Source organism: Cottoperca gobio, chromosome 3 (genome assembly GCF_900634415.1).
Source record: "Cottoperca gobio chromosome 3, fCotGob3.1, whole genome shotgun sequence".
In the NCBI taxonomy this organism is placed as follows: domain Eukaryota; kingdom Metazoa; phylum Chordata; class Actinopteri; order Perciformes; family Bovichtidae; genus Cottoperca; species Cottoperca gobio.
The window spans coordinates 27,162,145-27,178,594 of record NC_041357.1 but is presented as its reverse complement, the minus strand read 5'-3'; the positions used below and the strand labels follow the sequence as shown (position 1 = coordinate 27,178,594).

Genomic DNA, 16,450 nt, shown 5'->3' with positions numbered 1-16,450 from the left:
TCAGTGTTTTATATGTGTCTGTGACATTTCACCTGGCATCCCCCGACAACCAAACATACTTAATACACACACACACACACACACACACACACACACACACACACACACATCCGCACGTAAATCCAAAGACAGCGGATCACAAAGAGCCAAAGAAAGAAGAGATCGTTTTATTATTCCAGTGCTCTATAACCACACAGTCACACCTTTAAACTGCAGACGTTCTCCAAACAACATAATGTAGTCCAGAGAAGATCATGTGATGCTCTTGAGTTGTAAAATGTTCAATCAGAGAACATGTGTGCTGGCTTGAAGGTAAAGATGGTGAAGTATGAGGAGGACTGATAATGATGATGAACCTCCACACAAGAATGTCCAGGATGAGGGAAACAAAAGGACCACAGGTGTAAGGAGGCTAAGTGTTCACACGCCAGAGTGAAACCAGATGAGAGGAAGAACAAAGACAAAACTTGATGGTTTGGGAATGAAATGTGCGGGAGACGGAGGTCAGGACGCGGCACATCTGGAGGAAATCAAAAGGAACAATAGACAAGAGGTTTTGTGTGATGATTGGAGCTGGAGGCAGACACAGTGCTCCTGTGAAACACAATGACAGAGGAAGGAGGGGTGTCGACGCTCAAGGTGAAGCGGAGAGGAGAAACAGGAGGCAGACGAGCACTGAGGCGAGATCAAAGATGGAGAGTTCAAAAAGTTGGAGAACAAAGACGGCATAAATGAAACGCATCAGCATGATAGAGCAATCACAGCCGACGAGAACGTTTCAAAGATCCTTGAGATTTCACATTTAATTGTTTTTCATGCCGGTGTATCTCCGAGCTCTCATCATCTGTCGCAAATGAGACAATTCTGCGCTCTCTAGTGCTCACTTCTTCTTTTATTCTTTATTTATCTTTTACAGACCGGGGTCACAAAGTGAGACAACAACCTTGATAAGTTGCAGATAAGTTGCAGACCTGAGGACAGCTCGTGTGGTCTGATTCGGTAAAGTCCATCTTGTATCAACTAAGTTTAACTGAACTCTAAATGACTTGAAACTATTTGACCCACGTCTGAATAGATAATGAGCGGTGCCAGGTACTGACCTTTTAGGGAAGCCCTCCTCATTCACCCACAGGAAGACTATACTCACTAGCACGGAGCTTGTCCTTTGCATCCTTCAGCTTCAGACCTAGCCTACTCAGTGCTCTAGGTGGTTAACCCCAACAGGGCACACAGGCAGCCTCCCGACATCACAGCGGACACCACAGCCCCCTTCCCTTTATCCCGCAACAGGAAGAGACGTGCTGTCTGCTGCTGCCGGCGGCACAGAGCGGCCGACATTGGCCAGGAGAAATCTCCCAGTGTGCCCAGCTCGCTAAAATGCCAATTGCAAAGCTGACGAAAGGGAAGCTGGCATCCATTAACTGCAAAAATGAATCAGCCGGACAGCAAGCCTGCTCTATCAGAGAGCAGGTTTACTGTCCGTGAGGAGATGCATCGTAAATTCCAGCCAACTGCCAGGGTTACGTACCTGCAGTTTGGTATAAGAGGCATTGACTAGTCCATTTCTCAGAACAGAGTGCCAGTTCTCTATATGGGAACCACTAGAGCAAGTGTAGAGAGAGGGAGAGATAAGAAAGAAGATATAAAACAAAGTGCTGTGTGAATATGAACAGTGTGCAACCACTGATGGGGAGTGGGCCAGAGTCATGCTGTTTGAAAGTACACTGCCTGTGACCTTTGATTCACTAAAAGGGGACATTTACTATCATTTCATTTATTATCATTATCATTTTACTTTGTTACTTTGCAGCAAGTAAAAACCTACAATTAGGAATTCATGAAGACAGAAGATTCAATCTCTTCTGCAAACCACAAAGAGTGTCTGTAGTGATCTATTTAAAGACATTTGGGTTATTCTGTTGCATCATCATAGTACTCCACATTTATATCATTTAATACTAAAATGGAGATGGAGAACAAAGATGACAACCCATCACTGCTGTCTGCACAGGATGGGTTGTTTGAATACATCTTAAAATACAACACAACAGTCACAGCAGTGTCTTGAGTGCTGATATTTTTAAACTCGATTTGAAGCAGGTGAAACGTCTCGTTAATGGATTCCCTTCTACATCTCGCAGATTGTCATTAACGACTCTGAACATGTATTTATATTTGTCTATGTTTCTATTTACATCAATATAAAACCATGTCTGCCAAGTTGGCATTTCCTGTTGAGAATTAATACATTTTTAGTATTAACCAGCATAAAGAGAGACTGTCAGCACTGCTCGTGTGTTGTCTGCACCCCGCTAGTGCCCGCAGGGGGCACGTGTATCTGAAATATTCAGCAAAGCCCATCTGCTACAGTACAAATCTCCTTCTCACAGATATTGCTGGCTCTATGTGCTGGCTTAGCAAGGTGGTGTCTCTGTCCAAGAGAACGGTCACTGCACTGTGCTGTTGTTTGTTATGCTTCCATAAAAATGTGCTTGAGTGGCTCCTCCATCGCCAACATAATGACCAGGTGTTGCACGAATCCAGTGCACTGCTGTGATGCTAAATTGTGCATGCATTTTATGCTGGATTTGAGATCAATTATGTGCACTAAGTGATTTCTCACACTGTATTTTGCCCAACAGCCACAAAGCAAAAACAATATAGTAACTCAAAAACGTTCCCATATTCTATAACAGCTGAAATGATTGTGACTCTGTGCACGCAGCTTCACAAGCTGTAAACTTCAGAGCTGGTCGTTCGGTGAAAACATGAGAGTTTGGATCGTATGAATGCTGTGTCAGCTAATGAGAGGAACAAAGTGGACTCACTGGAAGGCGAAGGTGCTGCCATATAGCTTCTTGGCAGTGCGAAAACGAGCCTCCTTGGCCGGGGGGCTGCTGAGCAGCAGGAACTGGTGGGAGGTGTGCATGAATTTCAGTTGCTATCACAATGAGATCATGAGGGACAAGTGAGAGCAAGAGAGAGAGAGAGTGAGTATGAACAATTTAATGACATAATGTAGGAGTAATAAGAAAGTGATTTGATATAGGACACTTGAGGGGATGCCATTCTGGTTCCCTACCCTACTCAGAGGCAGCTTGACAATATGAGACCTGTTACTGGAAATGATCCTGCAGAAAGACACAGAGAGAAGACCGGAACATGAATAACACGAGGTGCAGCAGAGTACAACACATTGCACTACTTTGCTTGAACCACAGGAGACAGTCTGACTGACACTCGTGAAGAAAAGCACGAGGCCGAATGTATTCAGCCATCAATCAGTTCATTAGTTACGTAGGAGCCATGATGGAACTCAGAAAGGAGCCATAATAAATGATGCTTTATATGTTGGTATTGCTATTCGTTACTGTTTATGACCTAGCGTGTGTGGATGAGAGGGTGAGTCACCATACTTAATATATATCTTCCTGTCTTTTAATGGCTGTGATTACTCTTTTATTATAGTTTTGATCACATTATAAGTTGATCATTTTAATTAAATAAGACTTTTTAATAGTATCTTGGCAACACGAAGCGAAGCAGGCCTGACCTCAGCGTCAGCAACTTTACAACTGCGCCTGCCAAAATGTCTTCCATCATAAGCATTTTTGTGTTGCTCATGATCATTTATCTAATAAGGTACGTTTGCTCTCTGCTGGGGAGTAATGCTGCATCTCTCTCTCCTGTGAACATGCAGAGTAAACACATTTTTGGAACAGATCCTCTCGACTCACCACTGTAGCAGGGGATGGGCCAAAGGGTCAAGTTTGTCCATCTGTTTCTTGATCTCTAGATATGAGCCCTTGGAAGAAAATACAAAAAGAAACACACCCACACACACACACACACACACACACACACACACAAGCATGTGTTGTTTTCAGTTTTCAGGATTTAGTTTTTCCGAAAAGCCAATTGGGCAAGTGTTCAGATTCAGTCTTATGATGCGTTTCATACATAGTACAAAGTGGGTAAACAAGTAATGTAAAGAAAAGTGAGGAAGAGCAATAGTGTGATCATTCTCAGTCATGGGGAGGACACACAGTAGAGATGATCTTATGTAAAGTAACTTTATCTTTAGCATTATACATAAAGTCTAACTATAGCCTAGCCTAACTACTCCCTCCCATCTTCTGCTTGTACCTGGGTCATTTCCCGAATGGACATGACGCTGTCCAATGCTTTCTGCAGTCTCTCATAATTCTTCTTCTGTGTTCATCGGTTGAGCCAAACATCCATTGTATGCAATGACAGAGGGAACAACATACAGACATCTAAAATCACTTGTAGAGGTAGAAGTTTGCTGAAAGACAATACTCATGGCACTATACTTCAAGGATACAACTCGTGATGTAATCTTAAGCATTACTGCTACAGAACTAACTACGACAATATTTGCAGAAATGCTCGACGATCTTGGAATGAAACGTGTGCAGAGATTTAGTTTGTAACCCTAGACGTGAGGATGCTGACCTTTGGGTTGAAGGCCAGAGTCTTGGGGTCATTGGGGTCAACGACTGACGGGTAGGGCTCAAAGATGATGCTCTTACGGGGCGACTCGAGAGCAGCTCGACACATGGCCACAAGAAGGTCCACCACCTCGAGAGAGAGAGAGAGAGAGGAGGGATTTTACATTTACATTTCTTTCCTTTATGCGACTCATTTTGACTCTTATACGTATAAACTACAAATCATCTGAACATTGTTTTGTGTTTCTTACATATACGTCAGGCTCTTATTCTTTAATCTAACATCTGCAGGAATCTGTGCATCTGTTGTTGTTACCTCTGCTCCGGTGGCCACTTCCTCTGCAGCTCCAGACATCACACCCAGAGTGTAGAAGGAGAACACACACAGCTCCCTGGTGCACACGGCCGGCTAAATAAAAGCACAAAGACATGCACACAGACAAAGAGGGATAAACATACACTTGTTTCAATGTGTACTGCATATACAGAGACACACACTCCCTTTCTCTCTCTGTGTCTTGCTCCCGCACAACTACAATAGTGTAAAGTCCATTAACAGGATCATATTACTAATAGAGAGAGAAAACATCACGCACATGCTATTCATAACATTTCATTTATTAACCACTGTGGACAGGTTTCTCTTTCTGGTCTCTGATACCTTCAGCATGGATCCATTCTGAAAGACGTGCTGTTCGTCACACACCACGCAGTACTCGTTGAGCGTGGGGATCCTCTGCTCCGAGTACTTCATTATCTGTTGGGAGAAGAAGCACAGTGGTGTCTTCAGTTATCACTTCCACCTCCAGCACTGCCGTTCAAAGACGTAAAGACTCATCTGGCAGCAGAATTGTCCTAAAACCACAAGTTTGTACTTTAGCTACGACTGGTTTAAACCTGTTACGAGGTCCTAGCACAAGAATGCACTGTGCCCCCCCCCCCCTGCCCTGCCAGCTCCCAGCAGATACTCAAATCTCCTTGAGGTCTAACCTGCACTAAGAAGCCATACTCCAAGGTAGGGATGTTCTTGCAGTGGCCGCCCGCCTGGGATGAGAAAAACAATTCAATCAGCTGCCTCGTGGTAATCTGCGCAGGGGCCCTGGCCGCCGGGACAGCCACAGTCTGATGAGTCAAGTGAAGACAAAGCATTATGGGAAACGGCACGCCAGCCATGTTACGGTAGGGGTAAGGAAAGGCTCAGGTTGGGAACAGTGCAGGTGGCAGGTGACTGAGAAGAGGGTAAAAGTGGATTACAGTGGATTAACACAGAAACAAACAGTGCCTTAAAACAACATCCACATTCTGCGTCGAGCTTCTACATCAACATTGTTTTAAATGTTAGTGTGTGTTAAGATTAGAGCCTCTGTGACAAATACACTAAGACCACAAGCGGACATGTGAGTGAGACACGTCACAGGGTTTCTGCGGGTTTCAACAAGTTACATTTCAGAACACCGAGAATCTAATTAAATACACATTTGTATTTTGGGGTCATATCGGCAGAAGTATGATTATTAGAGCAGTAGAGCCTTCATTTCAAGACCTATAACATTTAATTTAAGGTAAGTTTTGACCTTTTTAGAGCTACATTTCAGACGATTTAAGACTTTTGAAGGACCCGCAGAAACCCTGAAATCGGGGAGGACTGTGGAATTGTGTTAATGTTCTAGTTTAAACTGAGCGGTGTCTGACTTGCTGCACGTGTGCAGGACCGACACTGACCTGGCTGTTTGGTGGGTAGCTGAAGAGCTCCCCTTTGGGGTTCTTCATGGTACAGGAGATGGAGCGGTTCATCAGGCGGGTCACTCTCAGCTCGGGGACGCTCAGCTTCCCTTTTAAAACTGTGTCTTGGATCAGAGGGAAACTTGGAGACCTAGAAAAAAAAAAAAGCAAGACACAATTCATGCACGTTACATTTTACATATTACAAGCTTCTGTTGTTTTAATGTCGCTTTGTCAGTACCTGGGTCATTGTATAGTGAAAAACACATTCACACTATTACTAACTGTTAATACACAAGAGCCACCATCACTCTCGTACATTATCCGTGCACGCTCTTGACATGAGATTCCTGTCAAATTGCGAGGATGTCAAGATAGCCTCGTAGTTAGTGAGGCTGACCTCCATCGAGTGGGTCGACATTCAATCCCTGTGCATCCAAATCTGTCAAAGCGTCGCGGAGTAAGACAGAGACAGAGAAGAGTACGTCTCCCTTGGGAAATTGGTTGACTGTCAAATTTTGCGTTTAAGTCGATCTTACATTTTCCCTGCTCGTCTTCTTTGCTCCAGTTTATCTTGAACAGAACAGAAACCTCCGCAAAGTATTTCCACCATTATCTTCCAAAATATATCTTCAAGTCTTTGGAAAGTATAGAAACTTCTTAGATCAGACATCAAAGTGTGTATCTCATGGAGGTAATAAAACACACACACACACACGCACACACACACACACACACACACACACACACACACACACACACACACACACACACACACACACACACACACACACACAATCATTTGTAAATAGATGAACGTAATCTAATCTTCTGTTCATTCCTAATAACCTTGGTGACATCTGAAGAGAGCAGAATTTGTTCTTATAAAGTGGTTTCCACTTGAGTTACAGGAACACTTCATGTATCTACGTAGGTGGGAGAACAAGCTGCAGATGTTGTGCCAAAATAACACAGAAATAGCCTGATTGTTTTCTGTACTCGAGCATAATTATCTGCGCTCTTTTCCTCGAGGTGATTGAAGACACTTTGAAACAGTGAAGTGTTTAGAAAATAGATCAGGACGGTGGCTAATGAAACAGCATCACACTCGCAGTGTAACAGCTGAGCTCATATCTGTATTATCACTGGCCAAAATATGTGTTTAAAAGTAGGACTTAATGTATTTGACACTGTGGTGGTGTGATACACAGAGAGAGAGAGAGAGAGAGAGAGACCTACTTGGGTATGGGGGAGAAGATGCTGAGCCCGGCACGGAACTTCTTGATGGTTCCTCCGGCTTTGAACCAGCTGTGCCTCTTCTCCTGCTGGGCCTTGAGGAACTCATTACTGAGGTGCTTCCACTGCTGTGAGGTGAACGTGCTCAGGATCCTGCCGAGGTGCAAACAAGAAGAGTGTGCAGGAAGACATGCGAGTGAACCCGGCAGGCGGTGAGTTACGCTTTTAATCCCCTCCTTGTTGTTGTCGTTGGGGCGCATCATTATACATAAGATTTGTGTTTCTAATGCTTTCACATCACCGGTTAAAGTAATAACACCACATATTCTTATTCTGTGGCGACACTCGGGGATAAAAAAATGCAGCTGGAAGGCATTTAAGTAAGTTTACTTTTAGTATGAAGTGACAGGATATGCGACGTGTTCGTCAGTGAGCTTGACACCGACCTATTGATTATGAAAAATGCATCTAAAACGAGATAAAGGTCATTCTCGCTGCATAAATTTGACAGCGGGTCAGTTGGAAATATCGCAGGGAGCGATGGAGCAGCAGCCACAGTGATGTTAGATGAAGAGCTGCAGGCGACAAGCTGCACACCTCCAACATCTCAACGAGGTAACCGACTACTTCAGATCACGGTTGCTCACAGAATTACAAACAAAGTTATTTTTTTATATTAAAGGGACAACAGTTTGATGCTCACAGTATTCTGGGATCTGAAGTATTTAAGTGCATTCTCTGTTACCACCAGTTAACAGAGTGTCACCAAATGTTAAGGACAGCCACGCTACAATATGAAATCTACTATTTACATTCGAGGCGCTCAATACAACAGGTCACATGACTTACTTTTTGAGCTGTAGGCCGAGGCTGAAGCCTTCTTTATTGGAGGGCTGGAACACTTCTACTGACGGCTCTGAGTAAAGATGACTAACATTATTACACAGTGCACCGACACAAACACACTCTCATCCTCCCTCTTGTATGGCACATAGTGTACTCACCTCCTACGCTCAGTGAGTGGCACAAATAGTCTCTTTCTGGGAGGGACAAAAGTCCCTCCCAGAAAACCAACATCCACACTGACATCTTTACTCACCAGGTCCATCGAGGTACTGAGAAAGAGAAAAGCGCAGTCTCAGAATAATGGGCTCTGTTCTGATAACTTTCCAAGCTGTCGCAACCTCCTCCTGAGTCAGACACACACACACACACACACATACACAAGTATACAGAGTTAGCATCCTAATTAGGACCATTTCTCATTGCATAAATAAATGATGAGCACACGATGCATTATAAATGATGTGTTACTTTGCAAAATGTCAACGTTGGAATAGTAATGGGGAGAGAAGAAGAAGAAGGAGGAGGTGTGTGCAGAGAAAGGAGAACGCTGACTCACATCTAAGAAACCGATGTTAATATGAAGATCGATATCCACGTCATCAATGGTTCCATACTCCCTGTTCAAAGACAAAACACATTCATTCAGCGGAAGTAATCGGATGCATTACACTCAAACTCACACAGATCTTTATCCCTTGAGGGAGGAAATTGTTTTCTTTTTCCCCCCCTAGTTTGCCAGACAGTGTCTAGTTGAAATGAATACATAATATCTCGAAGGAACATTTTAAAAAATAGGTTGTGTGTGTGTGTGTGTGTGTGTGTGTGTGTGTGTGTGTGTGTGTGTGTGTGTGTGTGTGTGTGTGTGTTCATGTACTGTACCTAACGGAGACAGCACTTTCAGTGTAGATGTCTTTCACTGCCTCTATATCTGCATCCAGTTGAGGGTGACGGTACAGGTCAGCAGCGCAGCTCCCCTGTAACAAGCAGTACATTAACACCCGGCGGTCCGGACATGCTACGGCGGTCTGGTGTACCCCCACAGCCCCCTGAATTCAAATACCCTTCACTGACCCCATCCTTCATGTTCTTCATGTTCACTCATTTATTTCCAGGGACAGTGCTCGTTGAACAACATCACTGTACACGGGCCAGTGTTAGCCAACAGGCTCATTTTCAACAGATGTTAAATTAGTTATTAAAACAGCAATAAAACATAATGTCAAATTACAACCAGAGAAAGCGAAACATGAGCAGCTGAACAGGAAGTAAAGCTAAGAGCAGTAAGGCAAGCATATCATGCACCGAAGGTGTAAAAGGCAATTCATACAAAACGTAATGAAACATGTATGAATGTAAGACATGTGTCCCCTCCTATTGTTGGGGGGGTTAATGTATCACCAACATGTGTCTGAACGATGAATGTGGCAAATAGGGAACATTATGAATTTTGAATATTAAACAAGCATTGCAAAGAAACTACATGATATCATCACCACAGGATCTGATTAATGAAGCTTTTAGATGTATGCTGCAGGACCTTGAGAGGTGCAACACATGCTGCTGTGTTCAGGTGTTACAGCTTCCTCAATATGGAAATGTTTTTAAATCTAATCAACCTCACTGCAGACCAGCCTCATGAAATGATGAGTCAAGACTTTCCTGACGGATCAAACATCAAGCACATCTTATATTTGCAATAAAACATTTGAAAATGAGGAAGTATGTGTACAAGACTGTAGGCAGATACCTTTTGGCATTCTTGCACTCTTCATATCATTGAATGCGCTCGGTGTGTCACCTCAGTACATTCTGCATCCTCCAGAAATAAAATGTTCAAGTAGTAATAACAATAGTTGACCTAAGTTTGTGTTCTGTATTCCTGGCGTCTAGACTTGAAGTCAGACTTATCTCGTCAGCTCTGGGTGTGTAGAACGGATCCTACACTTTCATCCTTATCTTCACTGCGCTGCTTTCATCTTCTCTGACTGCATAGAAATGAGCTTTAAGTCCCAGACTGGATTTACATTTCAATCACAGGGTTTGGAAGATAACAGTAAAAAAAAAAAAGATTAACATCTTATATGGAAGCTATGGAAGCGAAGCGTTGAACTTTATGAGATGAGATGATACAATGAATGGAAATGTTGCTTTAGATTGATACTTAAGGTTGCGTATGGTGAAAGAACTAAACCCGGAAAGTACTTTAGTGGCAAACCTGCGATTATTAGTAATTCATATCTGAAGCCGAGCACTTTGTTAAACATTCTAACTAAATACCCTTCTGATGAAGATGAAACCCTCTTCTTAATGATCACACATGCAGAGCACACACAGTTCTCTGCTTTTAACCCATCGTAGTACGAGGAGTCTAGTACTATGAGCAGTGGGCAGCTCATAGGACAGCGCCCAGGGAGCCTGTCCTATGTGGTGCCTTGCTCAAGGGCACCACGGCAGGGCAGGAGGTGAACTGGGACCTCTAGGGTCGGTGACTTGAACCAGCAACCCTACGGCTCACAGTCCAAGCCCCTCCTGACTGAGCCACTGCCAGACCATGTATAAGATGAATGTATATGTTAATATGAAGGTGGAAATGTCGTTCAGCTGGTGCATCTGTTCTGCACCACCAGAGCAAACCTCAACAACTATTCCCCACAATGCATCTGGTCTAAATATGCATAATATCCAAAGAAATGACCCCAAATATTTCGGTGACCCCTGACCTGGTGCCAACATTAGGCCAACAATTCCCCTCGACCAAAACCTGTAGCTCTGTGACAGTATCTTGAAAACTAGTTGTTTTTTTTATAATATATTATAGCTGTAAAACGTTAAAGTCAGCAAAACAGTCACTAAAGTCGTATTATTCGTATACAAATACAACATTTTGTCAAGCATATTGAAAACAAAATGTCAGTTTCCTAAACACACAACCAGCTGAGACGCATACACTTCATGTAGGAGTGGTAATACAGTAGTTCTCACTGTACCTGAATGCCATACAGGAACTGTTCCGACTCGTTCTCCCCGTCTGACTCCTCGTCTGTCCAACACTGGCCTTTGATGTCCTGTGGGCCCACACATTGTGAAAAGGCCATTATAGTGGAGCGGAAAGAAAATGCAACCTCTCTCTCTCCATCATTCTTTCATCTCACATCCTTTCTAACATCTCCCTATTTAGCCTCCCATTCAACACACCGGGCTTCAAAACACCGCTTTATAAAGAGGGAGATGTAGAGGCGTGATGCGTTTCAAGAAGACAACCTTCGAAAGAATACTCAATTTAACATTAACAATAACCATGTCTCTTATCATTTCCAGTAAAGCCTGGATCCTGGAGGTCCTGTTGCACAAACCTACAGTATTTAACTTATTTTATATACTGAGATTAAGCTACTAAATGTATATGTATGTATATGAAAGTCTTCACTTCTGTGAGCAATGTCATTTCATTTCCACTTTCTAAATCTTCAACACAGCATGAATGGTATGCAGTGATCTTACCATTGAGTCTGCTGTTCATAGGGCTCACTCAGACAGGTTTAAACCTTTGAATACTGCCAACCATTGCAACCTGTTTTGAGGTGAAGGAACGACGACAGAAAGAAAGCAGAGCTTTGTCTGACCACCTCTCTCTCGTGCCTCTCTCTCGTGCACTCTTCAGAACTGCAAAACCTGGGAGAAAAAGAAATAAGGATTCAGAAAAGGAAGAATACATGAAACAAAGAGGTCATCATGCCATGCTTTGTAAACGGTGCCCTCCTCCTCTCTTCTTCTTCTTTTTTTTTTTTTAAATGGTCTGCACTTCACCTTGCCATGTATCCTAGCAACAGCCATCTCTGCCTCTTTTCAGAGTGGCATTAATCACAGAGGATAGAGTGTGTGGGAGATATCTGCTGTACATCCAGTACCCAGGATGTATCCATTTCTTTGTTTTCCCAGGAACTTCATGTATTAATACCGAAGCACCAAAGGTTGGCACACCTTTCGAGACACTCGGCGAATGATGTCAGTGCATTGTTAAACTGACGTCTTTGATTTTGAGTTTCTGTTTTTTTTATGGAAGGAAATGAAACGCCATGTAATTCCCTGGGTTAGCATCAGGAGACGACATTGTGTGCAGACTGTGTTGAGTACAAAAAAACCCAAGACATTTCTCAAGAACTTAACATAATACGATAACGGTTGCTTATACAAGGTGAGAAGAAAAACATCTAGGATTTTATATGATCCAGATTCAGAGATGACACAATCAGGAGAGAAAGTGTAAGGGTAAACAACATCGCTGATATAACAGCGCTCTGCATTTCATGGCGGCCCATCACATTTTGTGTCAGACATGTAAACAATGAGGATGGAGTCCTTTCAACTCGATTTAAAGCTGCAGATGCAGAGTTGCATATTTCACACTGCAGCATCAGAATACAAATGACAATGTACATAGTGTAGTGCATGTCAAAGCAAAATGATACAGATTTTCTTTTATATTTATCAGCACTGAATCCTGAGACACACAAAGACGCTACAGAGCAGATTGCCTTTACAAAAACCCCCAAGCATGAAGGCATCTATGATATATATATATATATATATATATATATATATATATATATATATATATAGCAATGTAATAACACCAATTATTCATTTTTCTCTTAGTTTGCTGGACTTACACAGAACACTTGGCTCATATCTACTTTAATTATCCACAAAATAATAATTTTTCTGTGTTTTTCTCTTCCTGATTGTGAATCTGTCCTTTTAGTGTGTGTGTTACGGCTCCTTCCTCGTCTACACCACCCTTCCAGACACGACTGCATCCTATTAAACGAGGCTCCCTCGTCATTACCATCTTCCACTTCAGCTCCTTGCCTCTATACGTCTGCTTCCCTGCCATGTCCTCAACCCTGCTAGCATCTACATCCCCCCCCCCCCCCCACACTCCCCGCCATTCCCATAGCCGCTGTCGTCTCACATACCAATAGTCACCGACAAACAGCCCCCCTCCCGACATCTCCCCCCCACACATCCACCACCACCGTCCCCATTCCGCTTTCTGATCATATTTAGCACAAACACAGATGCAGTCAGGCAGATTTTCCCCTCCCCCCACACTCTGCACCCCCACCCTATCCATCCACACTTACCTCCACAGAGGATGGAGACTCGGATGCCGTCCTTGCCTCAGCTGCTCCCCCTCTTAAAGGGCACACCTGCCTCTTTCTTTCTCGGTGGCAGTTTTCCACTGAAATGATAGATGACAATAACCCCATTAAAAGAGGATATTACAGAAACCAGAGCCACGATTCCCCGACTCTACAGCGCCTGTCTCTTGATGCTTGTGGCGTGTGTCTGCGAGCAATCCAGCTGGTGTGTGTGAGTCTGTGTGTTTATCTATTGCAGATCTCTGCTGCTGCTGCTACTGCTGTCTTATATTTTGCCTGACAACACTGAGGGGTCTGAGCATGCTCAGTGAGACCAGGCAAGCCAGTCATGTGACCTGCAGCTGACTGCACTGCTGCTGAGAAGAGGAAAAATGGAGGAAAGATGGCTCTGCTCGTGTGTATGCGTCTGCCTGTGTGTTTGTGTGCTCTGTGTGTGTGTGTGTGTGATTGCATAAGTCAGTGTCTATTACTGTGCAATCATGCTTCGGAGGCAGTTTCTGGTTGATATTCAAGAGCTTTCATATCTTGTCTAAATGTATTTTAAAAAGTAATATGTAATATGAATAATGCTACATTTGCACATTACACTTAAGCTGCACTGCATGCTGTATAGATGCAGAAATGCATAAGCTTAATTGATCTAATATTAAAATTATATTACAATAGAAATAGTTTTACTTCAGTAACATCTTTAAAAAAATGAATACTACAAATGTTGTACCTTCTCTGTCTGTGATACACTGTCATCGTGTGCACGTGTGAGACAATGGCCATCAGGCTCTTGAGCTAATCAGTCTTTACCCTCATTATCTCAGTGTTCTAGTTAATACCTAAAGAGTGAGCAGGTGTTAGGCCAACTGTCTGATCAGTGTGTGCCTGTAGTCAGGAGAGGAAGAGAACATTAAGATATCTTAAAAACATTTATTTGGTATGCAATGCAGCAAGCTAACGGGCACTGACCCTAATGGCACAATGTGCATATGGGGAATCGTATTTGACGTAGTTGCTTCGTCAACCGCAGATAAACTGCCTGGTACTAGATTCATGGTGGGTTCACTTCCAGTAAGTAGTAGCCCGAGAGCAATCCTCCATCTTCCACCAACAAGTGCAACAGTCAGCGGCATATTATTTCTGGACGGAGGTGAAAATGCAGATTGCAACTTTAATGTTTCAGTCTACTTTTCTTTGTGCCATTTTCAGCCCATTCACCTCTCCTCTCCTCATCCTCACCTCTCCTCTCCTCAAACCCTCACCTCTCCTCCTCCGCCCTCACCTCCGACCTCCCTCACCTCTCCTCACCTCTTCCCTCACCTCCCCACCTCCCTCCCTCTCCCACCTCGCCATACAATCTCTCTCCTCTCCTCTCCTCTCTGCCACTCTCCTCCCTCTCCTCTCCCACCTCTCCTTCCTCACTCTCTACTCGTCATATCCTCTCCTCTCCACACTCGCCTCCCTCTGCACCCACGAACTACAAGGCTCACAGCGACAGAGAAAAGCAGCCCGAGAAATAAGAACAACGCATCCCCGCTAAGACAACGACCAAGAGGAGAAGCGCATCGCTCTCCTCAGCGAAAGCATGTCAAGCAGCTGAGAAGGGGAAGCAAGAACGAAGAAGAGAAGCGGAGGCGAGAGAAGAGAAGGGAAGGAGCTGAAGAGAAGCGCGAGCGAGAGAGAGCGCGAGAGAGGAACGCTCTCTCTCGAAGAGAGGCGCAAGGAGAATAGAGGTCATCTCTAGCTCTATCCCTCTCCTCTCTCTCTCTCGCTCTCTCCTCTCCTCTCTCTTCTCTCTCCTTTCTCTATCTATCTCCTCTCTTCTCCTCTCTTCTCCTCCTCTCCTCTCTCTCTTCTCCTCTCCTCTCCTCTCCTCTCCTCTCCTAATTTGGTCATCAAAAAACACACCTGACCTACTTTAAAATAAAAATGTACGTCTTGACAACCATCATTTAATGTTGTACTATGAGAGTATGTGTTGTGCTTACAAATTGTAATGTCTCATTTTAGAATTGAGCTTTTCAAATATTTCCACATTTGACAATTTTCACATTTATTGTGTCCGTCTGTTGTTTTTCTTTATCACATTATGATTAATATCAATATGATCAATATGAAGTTGAGTTTCACCTATTTTATTTGATTGTTTTATTTATTCATAGGTAGCCGTTGCTGTACTCATGTAGTAATGTGACACACCGAAGCATTAGAGTGTCCTATCTGCTCATCTCTCAGATTTGTCTGAGCATATTCCGACAGTGTCTTACTGTACCTCGTGTCCCAGGGGTTAGCAGCCAATAATACTGAGTGACAGCCAGGGGCTTGGCCAGTGGACAGGGGGACTGGACGGCAGATCTGTCCCTCAACTGGACAGGTGTGTCCATTGGCCTCTGGTAGTGGAGTGGAGTGGTTCCAGGCAGAGGCTGCCAGCAGCCAGTGAGAGAGCAACATGGGCAGTGGGAGCAGCAGTGCTAACACCACCACAGCTGTGAACAGGTGAGAGCAGAATGAAGTGAAGAGTGCACAGGGGGTCAAGAAAAACAACAAAGATTAGCATCAGTGTTTCTTTATCAGTAAAGCAAATAGTATTTAGAGGAGTATCTTTTCCAGATGTATTTAATATGTAAGTGTTTAGATTTGAACCTCACTTTGGTTGAGATAGTAGACAGATATATTTATGTCAAGGATTTAGTTTCTGTCTGCCACCTCCTTGGCAGATCTGATTATTACAACACACAATTACTCATCCAGGGCAACATTTGCGATATAGCTGTCTTGTGTCTGCACAGGACACATAACCATTATATCTACAGTGACTGTGGGCCATAAGCACACAGCTGATTAGCAAAAGGGAGAGGCCTTACACTACTCATAAAGAGAAAACAAAGTATAGCAATGTACTGTGTACCTCCAGCACAGTTTCTAAGGCTTTTTACGTTCTGTGGAAATCAAATCATTCTTATTTTTTCTTCTAATGGTATTTAAAAGTAGGAGTATTAGTAGTACTGCTAGTGGTAGATT

The 16,450-nt window shown here is 43.5% G+C and overlaps 1 protein-coding gene across 5 annotated transcripts in view; it reads right to left on the bottom strand.

Annotated features, from left to right (window-relative positions):
* The window catches only part of LOC115026673 (protein mono-ADP-ribosyltransferase PARP6), a 20,276-nt gene extending 6,568 nt beyond the window's left edge, over positions 1 to 13,708 (bottom strand). Inside the window, exons 1-18 of one of the 5 annotated variants that reach the window (XM_029459584.1) lie at positions 13,421 to 13,708; positions 11,778 to 11,948; positions 11,264 to 11,341; positions 9,156 to 9,250; positions 8,833 to 8,893; positions 8,530 to 8,620; positions 8,280 to 8,346; positions 7,434 to 7,583; positions 6,195 to 6,345; positions 5,463 to 5,594; positions 5,134 to 5,229; positions 4,789 to 4,881; positions 4,477 to 4,602; positions 4,147 to 4,212; positions 3,738 to 3,805; positions 3,083 to 3,131; positions 2,829 to 2,941; positions 1,529 to 1,601 (exon numbers count right to left, since the gene is read on the bottom strand). In XM_029459584.1, coding sequence (XP_029315444.1) covers positions 1,529 to 1,601; positions 2,829 to 2,941; positions 3,083 to 3,131; positions 3,738 to 3,805; positions 4,147 to 4,212; positions 4,477 to 4,602; positions 4,789 to 4,881; positions 5,134 to 5,229; positions 5,463 to 5,594; positions 6,195 to 6,345; positions 7,434 to 7,583; positions 8,280 to 8,346; positions 8,530 to 8,620; positions 8,833 to 8,893; positions 9,156 to 9,250; positions 11,264 to 11,341; positions 11,778 to 11,780 — 1,512 coding nt within the window. In that variant the 5' untranslated portion in view covers positions 11,781 to 11,948; positions 13,421 to 13,708. Of the gene's footprint in view, positions 1 to 1,528; positions 1,602 to 2,828; positions 2,942 to 3,082; positions 3,132 to 3,737; positions 3,806 to 4,146; positions 4,213 to 4,476; positions 4,603 to 4,788; positions 4,882 to 5,133; positions 5,230 to 5,462; positions 5,595 to 6,194; positions 6,346 to 7,433; positions 7,584 to 8,279; positions 8,347 to 8,529; positions 8,621 to 8,832; positions 8,894 to 9,155; positions 9,251 to 11,263; positions 11,372 to 11,777; positions 11,949 to 13,420 lie in introns of those variants that run through there. The other 4 variants (XM_029459592.1, XM_029459610.1, XM_029459602.1 and 1 more) reach the window with 4 other exon arrangements.
* Between the last annotated feature and the right edge of the window lie 2,742 nt (positions 13,709 to 16,450).